The 23276-nt window shown below is 43.6% G+C and overlaps 1 protein-coding gene across 2 annotated transcripts in view; it reads right to left on the bottom strand.

Moving 5' to 3' along the window:
* LOC122552364 (zinc finger SWIM domain-containing protein 5-like) overlaps positions 1–22686 on the bottom strand; it is a 96591-nt gene extending 73905 nt beyond the window's left edge. For both annotated transcript variants that reach the window (XM_087983101.1, XM_043695114.2), the window contains exons 1-2: positions 22411–22686; positions 17589–17790 (exon numbers count right to left, since the gene is read on the bottom strand). In XM_087983101.1, the coding sequence (XP_087839227.1) occupies positions 17589–17790; positions 22411–22671 (463 nt within the window). In that variant the 5' untranslated portion in view covers positions 22672–22686. The remainder of the gene's footprint in view (positions 1–17588; positions 17791–22410) is intronic.
* Between the last annotated feature and the right edge of the window lie 590 nt (positions 22687–23276).

The raw sequence follows: 23276 nt of genomic DNA, 5'->3' as shown, positions 1-23276 counted from the left end.
AACAACAGGACCTTTATCGGATGGGCCAATAGGCCGAGGAGTGGCAGACAGAACTTAATTTAGATAAAAGCAAGGTGCTGCATTTTGGAAAGACAAATCTGGGCAGGATTAATACACTCAATGGTAAGGTCCTGGGGAGTGCTCCCGAACAAAGACACCCTGAAGTGCTGGTTCATTGTTCCTTGAAAATTAAGTCCCGAGTACATAGGAGAGTGAGGTGTAAAGATTAGAGTGGTGCTGGAAAAACACAGCAGGTCAGGCAGCATCCAAGGAGCAAGAAAACCGACATTTCAGGCAGGAGCCCTTTATCGTGCCCTTCGCCGACCTGTGAACTAATCTAAGCCCATGCCCCTACACTATCCCATCATCCAGGGACTGTTTAAATTCCCCTAATGTGGCTGAGTTAACTACATTGACAGGCAGGGCATTCCACACCCTTACCACACTCTGTAAAGAACCTGCCTCTGACATCTGTCTTAAATCTATCATCCCTCAATTTGCAGCTATGCCCCTTGTACAAGCCGACGCCATCATCCTAGGAAAAAGACTCTCACTGTCCACCCTATCTAATCCTGATCATCTTGTATGTCTCTATTAAATCCCCTCTTAGCCTCTTCTCTCGAATGAGAACAGACCTAAGGCATGGATGAGTTGGCCTGGTGGGTCTGCTTCTGCGCTGTACATCTCTATGACCCTATAACTTTCCTCAGTTCCTCTTCATTAATTCACTGTCTCTTTAAAGGGAAGGATTGCTGAGGGAAGGGATAAATCTGAAATGAGAGGAGAGAAAACAGTATAGATTACTCAAACCTACAAAATCCAAACTAGTCACATTACATGAAATTTTAGTTGCTTGCCAGAGGATCTGCAGCTGTGAGACTTGCTTAGTTCAAAGCCACTGGAACAATGGCAGGCTCTAATCTAATTCATTGCCATTTCTCTGGTCACATAACTCACCAGTAACACACTAGCAAAAGGGGTGAGTCAGAGGGGAGGGTCACAGAAACCTACAGAAAGACTGAAACTTCCTGAACTATTCATATACCAGCTGCTAAATATTCCCTGGGGTAACATTTAGATAAATAAGCTACCATCATCAAACCACTCTCATAACAAGCTTTTAAAGTTGAGAAATTCAGATCGAGGCATTTAAGAGCGCGTTCAACTTGCTGTGGCAAAGTGGGTAACTACTCATAAATGTTTGTTTATGATACAAGAAATAAAAACAGCTAGCCAGAAATGCAGTAACTGATTCACAGCACAGAACAGATTTTCAGAATTTAAAACTATTAATCTTCAGCTTCCAAAAGGTAGAGACAGTATAGCCAATACAATACTGAAGTATACTTGTTCACTCAGTTTATGCTAATCAATTGCAGTGGCGTCACTGGGCTGAATACAGGACACTACAACAGGACTGAGGTTCAGGGAATTGGAAAATGGGAAAAGAGAATAGTCCCTCCCAACCCCCGAAGAGTTCTCCCTAGCTTAAAACTCAGGAACCATGACAAGCACACTTTTACCAAAGCAAACAGCAAAAAGGACTTCATTATTCCAGTAGGGAGAAGTCTGACATTTAATATCTATTATCAAGATATCACTAAATCTGTAAGGTAGTAAATGAGGACTTGGACAAGGATTAGCTCATGGAAGAAAGGACGTATTAAAGGTAAGCTCATACCTGAAAGACTGGATTTTCTTTTTTTGCAGAGCTCACTAGCACAGCAAATCATGAAGTGATGACCAATATTATTGTAGTGCGTGGACTTCCAGCAAGCATTTGATAAATAACCGTTAAAAAAAGGCACACAATTATCAGAAACCTTGTGACAAGCGTCAATTAGTGATTTTCACATGGAAATAGAGGAAGGATAAAAGGCAGACTTTACCATAAATATCAATGCTTTGGTCAAGAGGAAGAGGATATGAAAGTTTGCAAATAAAAGAAGTGTTAGGAAGCTCCGTGTGATGCGTTGATAGAAGCTGGGGATTACATGAACAGTTAAAATTGTGACAAAAGTTGTCCAATATGGGAGCGCAAGCATTGTGGATCTGAAACAAACCAGCATGTTTTCAGAGCAAGAAACTAGCAACCATGGAGCAGTGAATATCATTTTAGATGTCTGTCTACTGAAACCACTAAGCTTGTGCTCTGGGATCAAACTAACCAAGATGTTGGCCTTCGGAGTTAGAAATGAGAGAGGGGAATTCAGCCATGCTGAATCATGGCCAGGCCAAAGCTGAAGTACTCAGTTACATTCTAATGTAGTAAGTCACAAAGAGAAATAGAAACTTAGTCGGAGGGGATGTAACAAACAGACATGATTCAGTATCAAGGGTCAGATGATTAGGACAGACCATTGGCTTATATTCCCGATGGCAAATATGGCAAGTATTAGAATATTTCAAATGAAAGAAGGCAATTCTATGTAATGGGGAGAGCTCTCACTGTATATGATTGCAAAATTGGAGCTTTCAGGAAAGAAATCATTGAAAATATGCAACATGGATACTGGGTCACAGAACGTGCACCAATAGGAGAGAGAGGATTTGCTGGATAAGAACATAAATCGCATAATTTTTCTGATCCCCCAAACGGAGGGCAAGTAGCAGCTTGTAAAAAAAAAAGGCCCACTGTTGTGTCAGTAATGTAAACAGCATTACTAGCTGATAGTTTAACAACTATAGAGCTACACAACAGGAACAACACACACACATCTAGTGACTGAATAACCTGCAGATCTCCTACCAAAGCCCGATTTCCAGAAGAGATTTTAGGCAGCAATGAAACAGTTTGAGCTGACTTGAAGAAAGCTAAGCGATCAAAAGTAAACACGACCACCCTGCAATTTGCACGGAGGCTTTTTACGGTAAGCAAGAATAAAAGATCCAGAGAGTTGGTGGAAGTTAAAATCCACAAACAAACTGCTTGATGCACAAGGACAGGCATTACTTCAGAAAATGAAGGTGTTTTGACTTCAAGTTTGGAAGGGTCCCAACTCATTTGGCCCAGCTAAGATTCCCTAGGTTTTCATTCCTCTTCAATGCACGTTACAAAATTTCAACAGGAAGTACAAAATCAATCTTGGTGCAAGTCAAGAACATCCTCTCTTATACAGGGTGCGAGACTAAGACGTCATTTATTTTGTAAAAGGGCAGGTATAGGCTGAATGAAGCAATTTGTAATCAGATAATTAAAAATAGCCTGAAGCACAAGAGGGTTCCCAGCTACTTCCCTCAGCTCATATTTTCAACAGATACCATTTCACTTAAACCTACAGTCCCATCATGGCTCACAAGTAGAAACAGAACATGATGTGACAGAAGGTATAATTTTTACTTAATATCGGGGGAGGTAGTAGCATAGTGCAATTAATCACTGCACCAGTAATCCAGAGATCTTGACTAATGTCCTGGGAACATGGGTTCAGATCCTACCTATCCTACTGGTGATTATGTAACCATTGCTGATAAACGTAGAGTCCCATCTGGCTCACTCGTGTCTTTTAGGGAAGGAAGTCCAGCATCCTTACCAAATCTGGCCTACATGTGGCTTCAGACTGACAACAATGGAGTTGACTCAACTGCCCCCTGAAGGCCTTAGCAAGTCATTCAATTTGAGCAATTAGGATTGGGCAATTAAAGCTGCTCCAGCCACCCACACCCATGGATAAGATTTTGAACTAGTGATATAAAGTTTGATTGCATTCCCCAAGGGGTTTAATAAGTCTATTAAGTATTTTTGCAGCCATGGTGATTTATTTTCAAACAGTATTAGGAGAGACAACCTGGAGACTAATAGTATCACTTACATTGGGAGAGTTTAGGAGTGAAGTAATTAGTAAGCATTAGACTTTCACATTGGAGACATTGGAAACTTTTGGAACTTAGGTGAAAATAGCATGGTAGAAAGCATTTTCAGTTTGTTTAAGCAGTTTGTAGAAGCAATGTGCAAAACATTCGCTGCTGACGAAGGGAGATAATTTTAGGACTTGAGAAAGGTGACGTCAGTGTAAAGAGTTCAGCTCGACCAGAAGTGTTGGTTAAAACCCTGAAGGGGTTATTTGAAGATGAGAAAAATTTAAACTCAGTTGTATCAGGATTCAGGAAGAGTCAGATTCTCAAGATAGTGAATTAATTCCACACAGTTAAATTAAACCCTGTAAGTGAAAGGGGAGAGAAAAAAAACTTCTGATGAGAGTACTGAAAAGGGAATGTTTTTGGAAATAATGGATTTGTATTTTTCCAGGTGCTCTGATAAACCAAACTATTTCGATGTGCGACAAGTTTGTCCTAATTTTTGGACTCAGATGTACAGCACGGAAACAGATCCTTCGGTCCAACCCCTCCATGCCCACCAGCTATCCCAACCCAATCTTGTCACACCCGCCAGCACCCAGCCCATATCCCTACAAATCCTTCCTATTATATACCCATCCAAATGCCTCTTAAATGTTGCAACTGTACCAGCCTCCACCACTTCCTCTGGCAGCTCATTCCATACACGTACCACCCTCGGTGAGAAAACATTGCCCCGTAGGTCTCTTTTACATCTTTCCCCTCTCACCCTAAACCTATGCCCTCTAGTTCTCGACTCCCTGACCCCAGGGAAAAGACTTTGCCTATTTATCCTATCCATGCCCCTCATAATTTTGTAAACCTCTATAAGGTCACCCCTCAGCCTCCGATGCTCTGGGAAAACAGCTCCAGCCTGTTCAGCCTCTCCCTATAGCTCAAACCCTCCAACCCTGGCAACATCCTTGTAAATCTTTTCTGAACCCTGTCAAGTTTCACAACATCTTTCCGATAGGAAGACGACCAGAATTGCACGCAATATTCCAACAGTGACCTAACCAAAATCCTGCACATGAACTTGCTTCATTGTTGAACCAAAATCTGCAGCACGACATGTTTGCTTCAGTGATAAAACCACACAAAAAGATTCACCAACCAGATCAGTCTTACTTGTCCAGTAATAACATGAGATCATAACAGTGGCCTCTGGCTAATTAGTGCACAGCTCCCTCCATTTCGTAGCTCTCCCATTGAACATGCGTTAACAGAAAGGGGTTTGACAATACCCAAAAGACAACCAGGACCTCTGAAGGCATTTCCATATCTACTGAAGTTAAAATTTTTCAATCATATAAAGCTCCTTCACATTACAGAAAGGACCACTAAATTACAACACCCATTTCCAGCACACAGAAAAACAATGATGCCAAATGAAACAAAAGTTAACGAACCCTGTCTTCAGAAAGATCTTTCGTAACATGACAATGCTTACAGTCCAAGCTTGCCTAAAAACAAAATATCCAACATTGTTAGCATAACTCTGAAAGAAGCTCCAAAGGAAAATCTAAAGAGTAGGTGAGAGAGACTGGGGATTTTTTTGTTTGTTAAAACTCTTCTTCTGACTTTGGTCAGTGTAATGAAGTTGGTGGCAACAAAGCATGAAAGAGGGAGATAGGACTCAAACCTCAGTTTCACTGTACCTGGTGCTTGCCACCATCTTAATTTGAGGAAGATGGAAAGTGGGGGGGGGGGAATGATAGAGAACACTGCAAATGAATTAAATATAAAATGGCTGGTACTAAAAAAAACAGATGGCAGTGAGACGTTTCAACTTTAAGCCGTGCAAACCTGCAGTTCAAGCACATTATAGACAGAAGGGAACCTGATGGACCTCACTTTTTTTTTTAAGCTTTCCATTCTACTCCTCCCTCTAAGAATGCAGCTCCTGGTAGTGCTCAAATACATCCTCCTGATGAATTCCACAGGGGACTGTTGTCTCAACTTCACATGTGTGAAGCACCTCTTTTTGATCTACAGGCACGTGAAATTATCAATCTTGAAGACTGAAGCTATCAATCACAGTCAGGGGTTGCAACAAGACACTTGGAACAAAAGCTGAAAATGTTCATTCAAACACAGCTTTCGTTCAAGGCTGTGCTAACATCCTTAACTGTGCTACCCGCAAGTCCAATGGTCACTTCCTTTAGCACTTTAAGCAAGGGGGTGGGGGGGTTGGGGGAGGGAGATAAACAGCTTTTATGCTACAGTTGAATACATATCAACAACCTTTTGTGCAAAATGAAAAGGCTGTGCGTAATTGTAGGACAAAGCACGTTATTTCGTTAACATGCAATGGCTTTAAGGATGAACAGTTAGAACAACTGAAGCTGGAGCAAAGCAGTATTTAGCCTCTTTCTTTAAAGATGTATAAAAATAAAACATCTACTAGTGTGATTGCACTTTTCCCTTGCCAACCGCTGATTGGAAGTTCCAATTTTAGCAAACAGGAACTGCAGGAGCCATGAGTAATTGCGTTGTTTCCTGAACAATTTTCTCTCCACACCTCATCTCTTCTCGGCCTACAACTACTTCCTTCCAGGGTTGTCTCTGATTGTCACTTGAATTCACCACCATCCATCCACCCGCCCCACAATCCCTCACTTCCCAACGACTGTCCCACCTTCAGCCAGAAGCTTGACACACTGGAACTGCTTTTACTAAGGACTGGAGAAGCAAAGGAATTGAAAGTCCACCTCTCTGACCAAATGGTCACCTCTCTTTAAGCAAAATTCCAACATACTTCAGAGGTGGGATGGCTTTCCACCAAAGATGCTCTATAAATGCAACCTCCTTTATTAAACTGAACAATCCAATTTAAAATTGCAGAATTGAACCCTAGCTGAAAAAGGGGAAATTCATTATAGCTAAAACTGCATAAGAAAATAAGTCCAACTTTTATATGGAAAGTGGGATTAACGTAAAAATTTCAAAATGTCATATTCTAACTGCAGATTGATAGTCAGGTTTAAAACAGTTGACACTGAGGAACTGGTTTGCTGCGTGGTCTTGTCATTTCAGGATCTGGGACTGCTGACATGGGCTAAAGGGCCACTTCACTACCACACGAGTCTACAGTCACAATCACTAAGAGAGTGACACAGACCATAAAAAATTCAGGTTCATTTTTAGAAGAACGGAAATTATGTTAAACTTAAACCACCAATGGTCCATTCCACTTTGTAGAAAGGGTTATTGGTATGATGGTTAAAAAAGTAAACTTTTACCTTACATCATCTGATTTTAATACCTGGGAGCTTTCTCAGATGACTAAATTTTTAAAAAAGGAAAACGCTGACATAAGCTAGCCAAAATGAACACCTGACAACAGTCAGCACCAGTTCACAAAACCATTTGAACTAAAATTAACATCTCTAAATTGCAGTCAGTCCTGCATTGCGTTTGATTATGTGAAATTTCCAGAATCCTGGGGGAGATGAAAGACCTGTCTGCAGAAAATCTGCCTTGGAAAAACAAAATTAAGTCAGACAGAGGAATACACAGATCAACTGCTTCAGGAAACAGTTTTCGGCATTGTGGAATGATAGATTCATAACAGAACTGGAAAGTTAGCCTCTGAAGAGAGATGCTTGGTGCAAAGCAAATGCAAAGAAATATCTGTGCACAGAAATCATGACTAACTTCACCAATACGCAAAATACAAGCCATCAAACAGCCACGTCGAGAGGATAAACCGCACAGAGGTGGTTAAAAGGCTCGATAAACTGGAGTGTATTGTGATGGAAGTTTCCCTTAAATTTTTAGAATAGCATTTGATGCTGCTAGTAATGAAAACTTTCCTACTTCTAGAACACCAAATGAAAACAAACAGTTATTAAATCCAAACTTCCTGTATCTCAGAAAGGAGTCAGAACATGGAACTTTCTCTCAAGGAACCAGTTAGGAATATTGTGAATCCACTTCAGTCTACAACAGCTTGCACAGACGAGGTGGTGAGGGTTAGAATTTTTAAATTAGTGAAAAGATTATTCAATTGTGCACAGCATTTACACGGCTGGAGTACTGTTTACTTTCAGTGCATCACAACTGAAAGAATGGAAACGGAAATTAATTTGTTTTGTGCAAATGATAGCAAGTGAACCAAGTTGATGTAGACTTCTGATGGTTTAGATGGCTGCATGTTTGAATCTTGTTCCTAACCATATACTTAAAACTGGTTTTGGAAGGAGTGAAAATTACTTTCAAATTACTGAATAATAAAGACATTTGCCTTGAAGGCTCTATTGGTGGACAGATTGCCTACTGTGTACAAGGTTTTTATGTTAGTTTGTCATATTTCAGATTCTGGAAGCCCTGAACCCACTCGCTGGCATGTATGTTGATATTCAACTGGCACTGCTAAACCTGGCTCCTTTATGCTCACAGCAGTCTTGGAGGTCCAGTTCTCTCAGGATATGACTACATCGCTCACTCATTCAGGTATAGTAGACTCTAACAATCAGGGGATTAAAAAAAACCATCTTATGTAACTAGGCTGTAAGGAAACAGAATCCAAAGGAAATCACGGCAGACCAAATTCTGTCAGCTGGGGGAAAAAGCCACGTATTGTCTTCTAGCTCTTCACTGGAGCAATCTCAACCAAATCCTGATGCCATGCTCTTTCAGCAATTGTTCGACATTTTCATTGGAAACATCTGGTTTCTCTTGCAGACACTAAGACAAATCGCCTCTTCTGTGCATTCTCAAATTCTAAAGGATACTACAGGGTGACTCCCAGATCGGCGGAATCATTTTCCACTGTTTCAGTTACCCGCGGATTACAGCACCCCAAACATATTAGAGGGAACCAGGGACTAGGAGGCTGCTGGGAAGGTACATTTCCCATTGAAATGAATGGGTTCGCTCCAACCTGCGGTTTCCGCAGTAGGCCCCGGAATGTATCCCTTGTGGGTACGAGGGAGGTTGACACTCCTGTATTGGCCTCCGTTACAATCGTTGACAAAACTTCCCATGCTTTAATAATTTGCCACTGATTTAATTACTTTTCAGGAAGAAAAAAGCTTCCACCCCCTTTCAATATCAAAGCACTTGATATTAAAAACAATTATTTCTTCCCAGGCTTGCCGACACGATCGAGATCCAGGATAACCCCGTAACTGAAGTGCTCACTCTCTCCGGAGATGCTGCCAAACCTGCTCAGTTCCTCCAGCAATTTGTTCATTTCAGATTTCCAGTTTCTGCAGTATGTCACTTTTAATCACCTCATTCTTATTGACTCCGATCCAGAGTACCCATGAATTCACCAAGGTGATGTTATCTCCACGCACAATTTATACCTGGTTTAAAAGAATGGCCTTCAACATTTCCACAGAAATGATTCCCCAACTGGGTCACCTAACACTGATCAAATGCAGTTGGTACCTGAGTAGAGACCAGGGAAGGAGACCACAAAGCAAAGGTAACTTGAGAGGTCAAGCAATTGGAAACATTCAAAACCAGTTAGAATCTCCAGGGACCCATGTCTAACAAGCCATTACCTGATAGATAGCATTACAGGCCCTTCAGCCCAACAAGTCCCTCTGAAGAGTAATCCACCCAGACCCATTTCCCTCTGACTAATGCAACTAACACTATGGCTAATTTAGCACAGCCAATTCATCCTAACCTGCACATCTTTGGACTGTGGGAGGAAACCCACGCAGACACGGGGAGAACGTGCAAACTCCACACTGACAGTCGCCAGAGGCAGAAATTGAACCCTGGTCCCTGGTGCTGTGAGGCAACAGTGCTAACCACTGAGCTACCATGCCGCCCTTAACAGCTTATCCAATCCAGGTCACTGAAGAGCGATCGCTCGACAAAAACACTGAAGGGCAGTCAATACTTGCAGAGCCATGTCCAGGCATGAGTCAGCATCGTCAGCAGGGTTAAGCCAAGTTTCCTCTGTAGCTTTGCCCAAGGCCTGAACTGCAAACAACTGCAGCATTACTACAGCACCTGCTGAGTAAGCAGAGCTGCTCTCTGCTAATGTCTGTTCGTTAGTACACAGTTCACACACTGATCACTTCAGACTGGCCATTCTTTCACCTTCTTGGATTAAATTAGCCTGCCAAAGCACCGTTGTGCAAGACAGATCTTCACTCAGTGTCTGAAGACATCACATTAATGCAATCATTATGCATTCTTCCTCCCTTAAAAAAGGTAACAAAAGACAAACACTGCACAACAACAAAAAAAAAACAAAGCATTCGGCATGGGGGTGCTGTAAGGAAGTTGTCACAGTTAAAAATACAAAGAAATTCACAGCACACACACTGAGACAATTTCAGAGGAGGGGACCTTTAGCTTGACAACATTCGGACCTTTCATCAGAATGCAAGAATACAGCTTTAGACATCCAAACAGTTAACGGAATTCAATAAACAATTAAAATGCTAGTGTAATAGTAATCGCATAACCATTTTCAACCAATCTTGTTCATTAATGTCCTTTAGGGAAGGAAATCAGTGTCCTTGCCCAATCCAGACGGTATGCATCTCCAAACACACAGTTGATTCTTAACTACCTTTCAAAATGGCCTATCAACGTACAGTACTCTGGTCAAGGATGCTAAATAACTGTTCAGTTCTGGTCATCCTATCACAGGAAGGATAGTATCAAGCTGGAGAGGGCTCAGAAACGATTACCAGGATGCAGCCAGGAATGGAAGGTTGGAGGCTGGATAGGCTGGGACATTTTACCTACTGGAGCATATCGAGATTATGGGGTGATCTCACAGAGGTTCATAAGATCATGGAGAGCATAGATAAGATAAATGGCAGGTATCTTTACTCCATGTTGGGAGAATTTAAGACCAGTGGGCATATTTTAAGGTGAGAGCAGAAACATTTAAAAAGGTCGCGAGGGGCAATTTTTGCATTAAAAACAGAGGGTGGTTCATGTGTGGATGTGGGTACAGTTATAATGTTAAACAGACATTTGGATAAGTACACAAATAGGAAAGGTTTGGAGGGATATGTGCCAAACGCAGACAGGTGGGAGTAGTTTAGTTTGGGATAATGGTCAGCATGGACTGGATGGACTAAAAGGTCTGTTTCTGTGTTGTATGACTCTACAACTTTATAGCAATGGTCAACAGACAAGAATTTTTAAAAAATCTGAACATTTAATTTTTCAGAATTCCAGCAAACATTCAACAGTTTTGATGTCCTAAGTTTTGAAACATTTGCTACTTCTCATCTGTTATGTCAGATTGTCGACCTTCCTGCTCTCCCATCCCTCACAACAGACCAAAAACCATCATGCATGCCTGCCCTTCACCAGAAGCGCCCTCATATTCATGGTACATAATGCAGCTGATTTCTGGCCTTGTGCAAGTGTTTGTAACGATCGGCCACCCTGTACATCTTTAAGGCACAAAACTAAAACAACTGCAGATGCTGGAAATCTGAAACAAACAAACAAATTGCTGGGGAAACTCAGCGGGTCTGGCAGCATGTGTAGAGTGAAGAATGGTCACTGGACTTGAAACGTTAACTTTCTCTTTCCATCTCCAGCAACTTCCAGCTTTCAGGCACACATTTATCAGGCAGTAACTGCCTCAGACACCTGAAGAAACCTCAGATCGCAGAAATTCATACGTCAAGACAGCCATTTCAGTGTCTATCAGAAGCAATTCTAGATTTTCAAAACAATAGGCGTCAAATAACAGTTCTTTTCTCAGACAATTAAACTTTTCAAAACCTATAAGACATTCCCTCCATACCAGGCAACTAGTAAATCTCCTCTGAACCCTTTCCAATGCTTCCACATCCAGAAACTGTATGCAGTACTCCAAGTGCAGCCGCATTAGAGTTTTGTACAGCTGCAGCATGACCTCGTGGCTCCGAAACGCAATCCCTTTATCAATAAAAGCTAACACACCATACGCCTTCTTAACAACCCTACAAATCTGGGTGGCAACTTTCAGGGATGTATGGACATGGACACAGATCGCTCTGCTCATCTACACTACCAACTGGGTAGACATACGGACGAGAAAGGAATTGTGTACGATAGATGGGTTTCAGTTTGGTACCACAGGTCGGCGCAACATTGAGGACCAAAGGGCCTGTACTGCGCTGTCATGGTCTACGTTCTATGTTCTGCAAAGCCTGACATCTTTCCCAAAAGACATCCATCCTGCCCTAAACCGGAGATTTAATTTGAAAAGGGAGCCTTAAAAAGATATGCACTTTGTAAAACTGGGGCAAGTTTGACCTGTTGGAGCAGGTATGACAGCATGACCCTCTAAGGTCAGTACTGATGTACTGGTGGGATGTAATTTTAAACAGAAGTGGAAACAGAACCTATAATTTTTTTTAAAATTCCTTTTGAGTCATTTTTGGGACACAGGTTGCACTGGCTAAGCCAGCATTAACTGATCCCCAATTGTTCAGAATGCAGATGTGAAGAGTCAACCACACGGATGAAAGTGTGGAATCACAGGTAGGCCTGACTGGACAAAGATAGTAGAGTTCCTTCCTCACAAGAACACAAATGAACCAGGCAGGTTTTTATGACAAATGACAATGCTTATATGGCTACCACTTGGCTAGCCTTTTAAGCCAGTTCATTTTTCATTTAAATTCCTCGTCAGTCAAAGAGAGATCTGAACCCATTCCCCCAGAACACAGGCCTGGGCTGAAAACAAAAAAAGGCAGGAAATCACAGCGGGTCAGGCAGCAGCCTTGGAGAGCAAGCTAATATAGAACAGAATCCCTATAGTGTGGGGACAGGCCATTTTGCCCAACAAGTCCACACCAACACCAACGAACATCTCACCAGGACTCACCCGCCTACCCTATTCTTGTAACCCTGCATTTCCCATGGCTAATCCACCTAACCTGCACATCTTTGAGAGTGTGGGAGGGAACCAGAGCACCCAGCAGAAGCTCATTCAGACACGGGGAGAATGTACAAACTCCACAGTCACCAGAGGTCAAAATTGAACCCAGGTCCCTGGTGCTGTAAGGCAGCAGTGCTAACTGCTGAGTCTAGATGTCTCAGGCCTCTGAAGAGTCATCGAGACTAAAGATGTTAGCTTGCTCTTTCTCCACAGACGCTGCCTGAGCCACTGCAATTTCCAACATTTTTTGATTTCAGTGCAGATTCCAGCAGCTGCAGTAATTTGCTCCTACATAGGCCTGGGCTCCTGGATGACATTGCCACTACAGTACAATCTTGAATATCTGAACGACTCAGACGAGGAGTATTTTATTCGGATAATTGATCTGATCGTAAAACAAGCAGTAATTTAGGAGTGCTGGTTATCCGAACATGCCTCAGTTATCCAGCCGTAACACTGTTTAACTGATAACTGATCTGACCGTAAACAAGCAGTAATTTGAGTGTCGGTTATCAAACATGCCTCGGATATCCAGCAGTGCACGCCAGATTGCCGTTTAACTGATAACTGACTGCAGAGTTGCCTAATGCCGTTTTTACGGGACCTTGAGATCTTGTTTGGATAATCTGAAATTCAGATAACTAAAGGGTTCCATAACAGGGTGCACTGTTGTAGAACAGGACTTCTGTATTAGAGCTAACAGAAGCACATTGGATCAAATGGCCTCCTCCTGTGCTGAAACCTCATTGATATGGGAACATTCATAACACACTCCCCTCTTATCGAGTTATAATATACTAGCAGATATCACCTGAAATGTATTATTTAGACTTTGTCGACAATTGGCAAAATTATATGTACACCTGTAATGCTGGAACTAAATTATTCAGTATCAAATTTTACAGCAATTAACAGGTTGTTAGATGTGAGAACAAACATCCTCTTCATCCACTACAATGAAGCTAGTTAAAGCAGGGTGTTAAAGCATTTGCCTTCACGTCAGTGTGCAGAAGGGAGCCTGAGGGACCATGGAAGTTTAAATCGAGTACCCAGTAATTTGTCTTTTCGGATACCGAGCAATCTTCCCATTCTGATCTCTGGATTTACCAGCAGTGACATAATCCTGTCAAAAACAGACCTTTAAAAACCTCCAGGCCAACAGCATCAACACAGGACCAACAAGCAAGTGCATGTACACACTGGTCTGATCTTCAAAAGTCTGGAACATCAGGGCCTGAGCACTAAGGCCACAGGCCCAGCTTAGAGGAAATGAGACGGAAAAACGCAACATTAATTCTTTTTCTATTGTGGCGTAGGTCAGTATGAGTGTTCAGTTCAATTGCAGCTACAACTACACTAAATGGATTGCTGCGGCTCAAGGCACCAACTCACCATGACCCTCAAGGGCAACCAGTGAAGGTCAGTAAATGCTAGTGATACCCATATCCTGCCGATGATTTAAGCAAGTCAGGTATCACTGCAATTCTGGATCTATACAAGATTCAAAATGTGATGTTCTCGCTTCTACCACAACCCACATAAAAGGCTACCAACACTCCCATTTGAGCCTACTAATATCTTCTTTTCCCAACATTTGGATTTTTCTTAAGTTAACAAGTAACACGAGCAGTGAATGACCAACAGAATTAATGAATCAACCAGCTCTTCCTACCTTAATTACAGGATGGCCACTCTTTTCAGTCCATCACCGTTCAATCCCACAAGTTGAACGGCTTGTTTGGAAAGGCAGAAACGACAGAACTGCATGATACACTTCAAGCAAATCATCTTAGCAGACACCTGCCAGTGGTCTCTGAGGGACCTCGCTATACATTATACATAATTATAGACCCCAAACAAAATCAGTTTAGGGAAACCCAGAGGCCAACTACTCAACACAGGCAGAAGTCACTGGTGGAGTGAGTGCAGAAAGGAAACCTGGATTATTTACTGCAGATTGAGAAGGCGGAACATTAAATACATACATAAATTTGCCACCCCTCCACTTTAAGCCACCACCACATGGGTCCATCACACAGATATTGGCACATCATAATTAAATACCAACAGGGAACAGCTTCATGACTGTTTGATCCTCAGGGCAACTGGCCTCAGTGTCCCATCCATAGCCCTGCACGAGACCCCACTCAGCTGACAAGAAAGGTTCAGTGCAGGAGCAAGCAATCAATACAGGATTTAAAAGGAATCTGGATTCACATTAAAAAGGCGGCTGCAAACAGAGAAGGCTGCAGTGTGCGAACAGCAAAACGTGTGTACAAAACAGCTGACTGGCACGTCGAGGCTGCAACAGTTTGCCTCCGCGGCAGGCAGCTTTGCATACAAGTCAAATTCTACTTTTATGATTCAGGTCATTCATTATCCAAGGCCCTTGGGTACATCCTAAACTTTATTGCAAATGTAACATTTGCGCACGTTTGCCAAAATTATTCACTCTCATGCACTGCTGGATTGGTTCAGTCAAGTGACCTTGCAAGTGCAAAAATAAGCTTGTTAAACAATCCAGAAACAGACACCTGCCCGTGGTTTCACAGGGACCTCGCGTATGAATTATACATAATTACACACCCCAAACAAAATCAGTTTAGGGAAACCCAGAGGCCAACTACTCAGCACAGGCAGAAGTCATTGATGCACTGTTACCACACAAAGGGAAACTGGATTACTGACTCATCGTCTAATCAGCTTTCAGAACTGTGCAAAAGGTTCGCCTGTTATGCAAGCACTAGAGGCGTTGATTCTTGTACAAGCCAGACAAGGAACTATAACTCAATTTTAACAAAAAAAAAATCCACAGCACATTTTCAGAGGTCAATCGAGATTGAACTTGCTAGGCTTATACAGCTTAGCAACTTTGGAGGAGGTGGAAATTCAACCTTTTTTGGTAATATCACCGGGGTCCTCCATTGAGTAAATATATTCCATTTCACCTTGCCCCAACACTCCTCCAAAACCACCAACTCAATCGGAACATCAGAACGCCTTGTAACAATTCAAATGCTTTTATTTAGAACGTAGGGGTAGGAAATTTGACACCTCAAGCCAACTCTGCTATTTTATAAGATCATGGAAGGTCTAGTTGTGTACTCAACTCCACTTTGCCTGCCCTGCCGTCCCCCCTCCCCAAAAACTCAACTCCCTTATTCTCCAAATATCCAAACCAACGGTGAATGCATACAACAGCCAAACATCCACTGTCTTTTTGAGGGAGAGAATGCCACATGCAAATGACCTTCAGGGGAAAAAAATTCTCCCAATCCCAGGCTTGAAAGAATGATATCTTATTCTTAAATGGCGCCCTCTCAAATGGAAGCCACCTAGTCAGAATCCACCAAGCCCAATCGCCCCCACGACCTTACATTTCTCAACAAACTATCAGATCATTAAAGCTATCACAACCAGACTCAACCGCCCTGTTCACACACCTGCAGTAAATGGGAGCAGTAACCTTGGCTGGTTTCACACTACAACTCCCATCTCCAGCACGGAGATTAACACAGCCTTTTCCACAACTGCGGGATGGGTTTTCCAGCTATGAGGCACTCTTGTGAATTATCGGCCATCACATTTCTTTTGATTGCAACAATTTCAGACAGCACCCTGGAATCGTTTATCTTCACCTCAGAGAGCAGATGGAAGCCAAGGTTTACACCTCATGTGAAAGAGTACAACTCCAACATTCCTGACCCTCATTACTGATGAAGGGCTTATGCCCGAAACGTCAACTCTCCTGCTACTCGGATGCTGCCTGACCTGCTGTGCTTTTCCAACTCTGCGATGTGGATAGTCATGTGCTGAACTTAAAGTGGCATTATTACAGTGACTTCGACTATGATCACCAGCCTCTGCAGTCCTCGCTTTCTCCTACAGCTCCAGCATAGTATAGCACTCCCTCAGTATTGCATTGGAGGATGAGCCCAGATTCATCACTAAAGATTCTAGAGGAGTTCAAATCACTATCATTTGGTGGAGACAAGAGCGGTCCCCAGAGAAAGGTGGCTGCTATGGTGGTACTGTAATCTCCAGATGCCCCTGCTATCTAAGCACAACAGAAAACAAAAACCACTCAATATCTTAGACTATTCAGTTTAACTTTGAGAATATGGCACAGCCCCATCGGTGAAGTCTTCCTTTCAACTGAAGGTTGTTCCCCAAGCCCATATGAATTCCATTCTTTATTTTTTTTTAAAATTTATTCATTTGAAGAATGTGGGCATCGCTGGCTGGGCCAGCATTTACCCAGTTGTCCCTAGTCGCCCTTGAGAACATGATGGTGAGCTGCCTTCTTGAATTGCTGCTGTGAGTTGACCCACAAAGCAGTGAAGGAGGGAATTCCAGGATTTTAACACACTGACACTGAAGGAACAGTGATATATTTCCAGATCAGGATGGTGAGTGGCCTGGAGGGGAACTCCAAGGGAGTGGTGTTCCCATATATCTGTTGCCCTCGCCCTTCTAGATGAAAGTGGCAAAGTGCTGCACTGCCATCATCTTTGGACCAGACTAGCATCACAAAGGAAAAACAGTATTTTACATTCCCTGATTTTTTTTTTTTGCATATTATTAAGTGCCTTCTACACATACAGGTCTCCATGGATCTGAACCACAAGCTCCTACAAGCAGACCACATGAAGAAATAACACTTTCTCAAAACATCTTCTGGGACATTTCCACTTCTGTGGAAATATGCAGCGCTTATGCAAGGAAAGTGCATGTGTGTAAGCATCTCACTGTGATAATGTCTTAACCAAATAGAGGTGCGCCAACAGACATAACCTGCTGTGTGTACACACATCAAAATTTGATTAATTTTCTTCAGATTTACTACATTCAACAAATCTTGCCTGCAGTTACTTGATAATGTACTCACCTACTTGCAGCACCCGATCTATGGCTCCAGTTTCCAACAATCGCAATCCTTTGTTGAAGGGAACTTCACCATCCTTCTCCCCTTCCTGACACTGATAGCTAAGTGATGAATACATGCAAATCTCTCGCTCATTCCTGGGGAAGGACCAGAAAATAATCCTCCGTTGAACTGGCTCCGGAATACGAGAAAATCTCTCCTCTACCTAAAAGTGAAATATTAACAGAATAAAGGAAACAAAAATTGAACAGGACGGTAGAAACAATACAATTCCTACTTCAAAACCTTACAATTCCTACTTCAAAACCTTACGACAACAGAAAGTGAGGAAGGCACTTCCAAAATGCATTGTGGTTATCAGAAATGGCCAACTGAAAATTTAGCTTTTGGAGTTTAAATCAAAGTAATATCCTTGCTGCAACGTTCAGTGACATTCTGAAAAGCAAACCAATCCTATGCGGACCAGAATGGTAACCATTGACAATTACTATCCAGCAACAGTGCAGACCAAGGTGCCCCCTTTAAAAAGAGTAGACAGTAACTTAGGCTCATCATCAGCCACTCTCCCATCTTCTCAGCCCAATCCTGTCCTCTTTAACTGCTGTCCATTCCAAAGCTTTTTTTTAAAAAAAGCCTTCTCGTGACTCACGAGAAATCAATTAATGAAAGCCATATGAAAGGCAAGCGACAAGGTCACTTGGCCCATCAGGTCCATTCTTTCCACAGATCATATTGGGATAAAATATACGTGGACAGCACCCAAACCACTAAACCGAAGTGCCACATATTTTCCCCTTCATTATTTGTTGGCAGTTCAAGTCCCAAACTTTTTAAGCAGCCTCCGCGACGACAAACATTATCGTAGACTTCTTTTAACCTACGCAAAGTGAGTACTTCACCTGCTGATTACATTACTGACCACTTCAAGTAGCAGCCAAAAAGGTGGGGCCAGTGAGCTAACTGAATTTCCACCATAATCACGAATTATCCCAGAGCCAACATGCACACTTGGAAATCAGTGAAGTTAGTGTCCAAGCACTTAAGGCACTCGCTGTAGCTCCACTCACCAATACTTCAATAAACACGTTAGCCCATTTATTTTATAGGAATTTGATATGAGAACACTGGGCAGCTGTACAACATAGCTGTACAACATCAGCAACAGCCTTACATGGTGGAGTGATGCCAATACACTGAGAAACATTGCACTTAATGACATTCAAGATTCTTAATTTGTTACCTCAACCTGCCTTCCCACCATCATGAATGTCCAGCGGGAGAACACCCTTCGGAGTAATAGAATTACCTTCAACAAGATTTATTCTTGCCACACTTCCCAGTTGCCCACCTTACCAAGACTCTAGAGGACAGGGTTGACATCACAATGCAATGTGAGAGGAGAAAAGCTTAAAAGGGACAAGAGAGGCAACTTCTTCAACACAGAGGGTGGTTCTTATGTGGAATAAAGTGCCAGACAAAGTGGTAGGTGCAGATATAGTCACAACATTTACAGGACATTTGGACAGACACATTAATAGGACAGATTTAGAGGGATATAGGCTAAACGCAGGTAAGTGGGACGAGTGGAAACTTGGTCAGCATAGACGAGTTGGACTGAAGTCATCCATGCTGTATGACTATGTGAATGCACAACGTGCATTCACGTAGCAGCTTTAAGGCAAACATACCAAGGCACTTCACAAGAGCATTATGAAATAAAATCTGAGTTACTTCAAGAAAGGATTGTTAAAGGAGGGACAGACAGTGGAAGCAGGGACAAATGGTTAGAAACTGGGCTCAGCTTAAACAGCAAGCAATGTAGGTCAGCAAACGCATGAGGTGACGGGCAAATGGGACTTGATGGGAGTTTGCGCATTGGCAACAGTTTCAGAAGACTGACAGAAATGCCAGCCAAACTCAGGCGAACCGAATGTGCGAGAAACCTCAAGTGAAAGGACATTCCAATGTTGTAAATGGGTTCAGAAGACACTCACTTAAGCATCATTTCTGACTTTGTAAGAACCCTTTTGATGGTGACAGCCTTTAACCTCCCTCATTGGCATCTGTTATTCTGCAAATAGCATATTGTAGCAACACTACAAGAAACCACAAACCACGCTGTTTTTCTTGGAGATTTCCACTTTGAAGTGGAAAGGCTTTGTTATGGTGCCCTGGTAGTTGCTACAGCTCCAATCGCCTTGAGACAAAATTATGCCAGTCCCAAGATTGTGGGATTGCTCTGTCCTGGGAGGACAGAGGGGTGGGGGACAGAACATACTTCCACACCCACTAATAACCAGGCTGCATAATTAAACAACCACTTTATAGAATCGACAGTTTGGAAATTTTTACGTTTAAAGGCAGAAATCAAGGACGGCCCAAAAACTGTCAATGCAGTGCAGATGAAGCAGTCAGCAACTTCAATCTTTGAGACAAATCAATTTCAGATGAGAAGCTCCAATCAGAAAGCCAAATGCCAGATTAAAAGAAAAATCAGCATGTACACAGAACACAATGCACAGCTGGACTGATAATAAGGTTTTACAATTACAACTGGGTATGGCAGAATTATGAATTTAATCTGAGATTTATGAAGCGTGCGACAACACCCCAACCAAAAAAACTTTGAAGTCATGCTGGACCTATATCGTGTGAACGAGCCATTTACCCACTGACTTGAAGTGGCCAATTTCTGGACTGAGGCTAGCAATGAAAGACTGAACAATCTTTAAATTAAAAACCATTTCAAATAGTCTCAATTTCTCTCCCTTCCCACAACTTTTTTTTCCCTTGAAAAAGAATCTGCACGGGCTCAAACTCTTGTGAACAGCATTAGCAAAGAGACTGAAGTAACAAAGTCAAAACTGAATCTTCACTGTTCTGACATTGCTTGACACTCAGACCTCCTTGCTGGGCTAGCAAGCCCCCAGGGAGGAACTGAACAAGGGCGGGTAAGGAGAGAAAAGAGAATTAAAAAAGACTAAAGAGGGTGTGGATTTGAAGTCTGACACTTCTTCAGTAACATGCATCTTCTGGATGTTTCATGTGAAAACAATGAATCTCTCCGCAGATAAATCTACAGGCTCAAACATCACACATCTGCTCTCAAACAAAACTTACAACCATGCAAAATACATTTCAGAACACGCACTACAGAAATCAACTGTGATATTCCACATCAGAAACTATGTAAAAACAAAGGCCACGTTCTCCACAAACAATTCTGTGTGTCAATTAATTAGAATATTTTATCTGCTTTTGTGACAGCCATAGGAGAGCCCTTCCCTTTCTCCTGATGTAATGCCCTTTGCTGGCTTGAAATAGCATTGTGCAAATTAAACCAACTTTACAAAACAAAATTAAGAGTCAATTCAAGCTATTCGCAGACTGCTTCCAAACAAACTTGCTGGCAAATAACTTAACAAAAGCAGTCATTACTGTTATCTGCTGGATTACAAAAACCCTAGAATGCAATCTGCAGTGAAATGCCAGAGTCTCTCACTAATACCAGCGCTAAAATTAACTGCAGACACAAGGGGAATTATACCCAGAAATGTGATGACTTCTACTGTAGGAATCAATTCTGGGATTCATGATCATACAGGAAGAGGAGGAATAATGGGAAGGGGGAAAAACAGAAAAAGGAGGACACTTTTTCTGGACAAACTGCAGGTTTCTTAAAAAAAAACCCTTGTTATGACTTCTTTTAGAAACAAAAACTTCAATTTCTGATTAGATTAATGAGGAGGGGTGTGTGTTTGTGTTGGGGGAAAGAGAAGAGACCATGACAAACTGTATGTTTCTTTTTAAAAAATCCCTCTCGTTATGATTTCTTTTAAAAACAAAACTTCAATTTCTGATTAGATTCATGTGGAGGGGTGTGTGTTTGTGCGTATTGGGGGGGAAGAAGAGAGAGAAAAAAGACCCCACTTTTTGTGTGCGTGGGGTGGGGGGGGGGGGGGGAGAAGAGAGAAAAAAGACCCCACTTTTTGTGTGCGTGTGGGGTGGGGAGGAGAGAGAAAAAGACCCCACTTTTTGTGTGCGCATGGTGGGGGGGGGGGGGGGGGGGGAAGAGGAGAGACGAGGAGAGAGAGAAAAAAGACCCCTCTGTGTGTGTGTGTGTGTGTGTGTGGGGGGGGGGGGGGGGGGGGAAAGAGAGAGAGAGAAGAGGAGAGAAAAAAGACCCCACTTTTTGTGTGTGCATGGGGGGGGGGGGCAGAGAGTAGAGAGAGAAAAAAGACCCCACTCTGTGTGTGTGTGTGTGTGTGGGGGGGGGGGGGAGAGAGAGAAGAGGAGAGGAAAAAAGACCCCACTTTTTGTGTGCGCGTGGGGGCAGGGGGGGGAAGTGAGAGAAAAAAGACCCCACTTTTTGTGTGTGCGAGGGGAAGGGGGGGGGGGGAAGAGAGAGTGTTATTAAAACAGCAGGTCTTTTTCTTAAAAAAAAAGAGAGAAAAATCAAAGTGGAGCCTGAAATTCAAATTCCTTGAAATTAAGGGAATGTGCAAAGTGGGGGATGAAAAAAATCGAAGTAAATGAGGGGGGGGGAATAAAAAAAGGGGAAATTAAATTCAGGATTGGTTGGAGAATTGATTGAAATGAGTGTTTTCGCTTTTTTTTTGGGTGAGATGAAAGTTGAGTGTGTTTGTGGTGGTGGATTTGGACTGGTTCTGACAGCTCAGGGTTTTATTGCCTATTGTTTTCAGACCCCCCCTCTCTGGGTTGTTTCAGCAATTTGGGGTTTAATTTCCCCAACCTCCCCCTCTCTCTCTCTCTCTCTCTCTCTTCCCCCCACCCTCCCCCCCTACCCTCCCCTCCCCTCCCTCACCTGCTCGAAGGGCCATTTCTCCGCCACTCTCTTGGCGCTGATGTCCAGCAGGGTGTCGGGCTTGTGCAGCCTGCCGTGGGCCGGCTTTGTCTGGGCCGCTCGAGCCGCTGCGGCCGCCGCGGCCGCCGCCGCCGACGCCGCCGCGCCGCAGTCGCCCAGGCACAGCCGCTTGGCCGGCGGCTCCGCTCCGCCACCGCCAGACGCCGCCGCTACCTCTGCCGCTGCTGCTGCCGCTGCTGCTGCTGCTCCACCGTCCGCCATCGCCGTCGACTCGCTCACAACTGACCGCACGCCGGCTCCCGCACGCCCCTTTTATAAACTCGCTCGCGCGCCCGCCTCGCCGCCGCTCCCGTCAGCCACGCCCATACCCAAGCTCTCAGTGGCCGAACGCGCTGCCGGTCAGCCGTCCCCCACCCCGGTTTCCCAGTGGCCGGCCGCGCTGTCCGTCATCCGGGCGCCGCGCCCGCCCCGCCTCTCAGTGATCGGACGCGCTGCCAGTCGTCCGTCCGCCCTGCCCCTCACCGTCGGCCCCGCCCACCTCACCTCCCAGTGGCCGGCTGCGCGCTGCTCGACGCCCGTCCGTCCCGCCTACCCCGCTTCCCGGTGGCCGGCGTCGCTGCTCGTCATCCGCCAGCCCCGCTTCCCAGTGGCCAATTGTGCTGCCCGTCACTCGCCTACCCCACCTCCCAGTGGCCGGACGCGCTGCCTGTCACCCGCCCGCCCCACTTCCCAGTGCTCGGGAGTGCTGCCTGTCACGGGCTGCCCCAAGCCCATCCCGGCCAATCATCCACCCCCCCCAACATTCCTGTTATCCTATTGGTCAACATTGCGCCCACTTCGACCTTCATCCTGCCCTCCCCATCCTC

The sequence above is a fragment of the Chiloscyllium plagiosum genome, unplaced genomic scaffold, assembly GCF_037043375.1.
Source record: "Chiloscyllium plagiosum isolate Xiang-an unplaced genomic scaffold, Cpla_swu_hap1 HiC_scaffold_45, whole genome shotgun sequence".
NCBI classification, from domain to species: domain Eukaryota; kingdom Metazoa; phylum Chordata; class Chondrichthyes; order Orectolobiformes; family Hemiscylliidae; genus Chiloscyllium; species Chiloscyllium plagiosum.
Note: the sequence above shows the minus strand (reverse complement) of the source record. Positions and strands in the feature narration are given on the sequence as shown.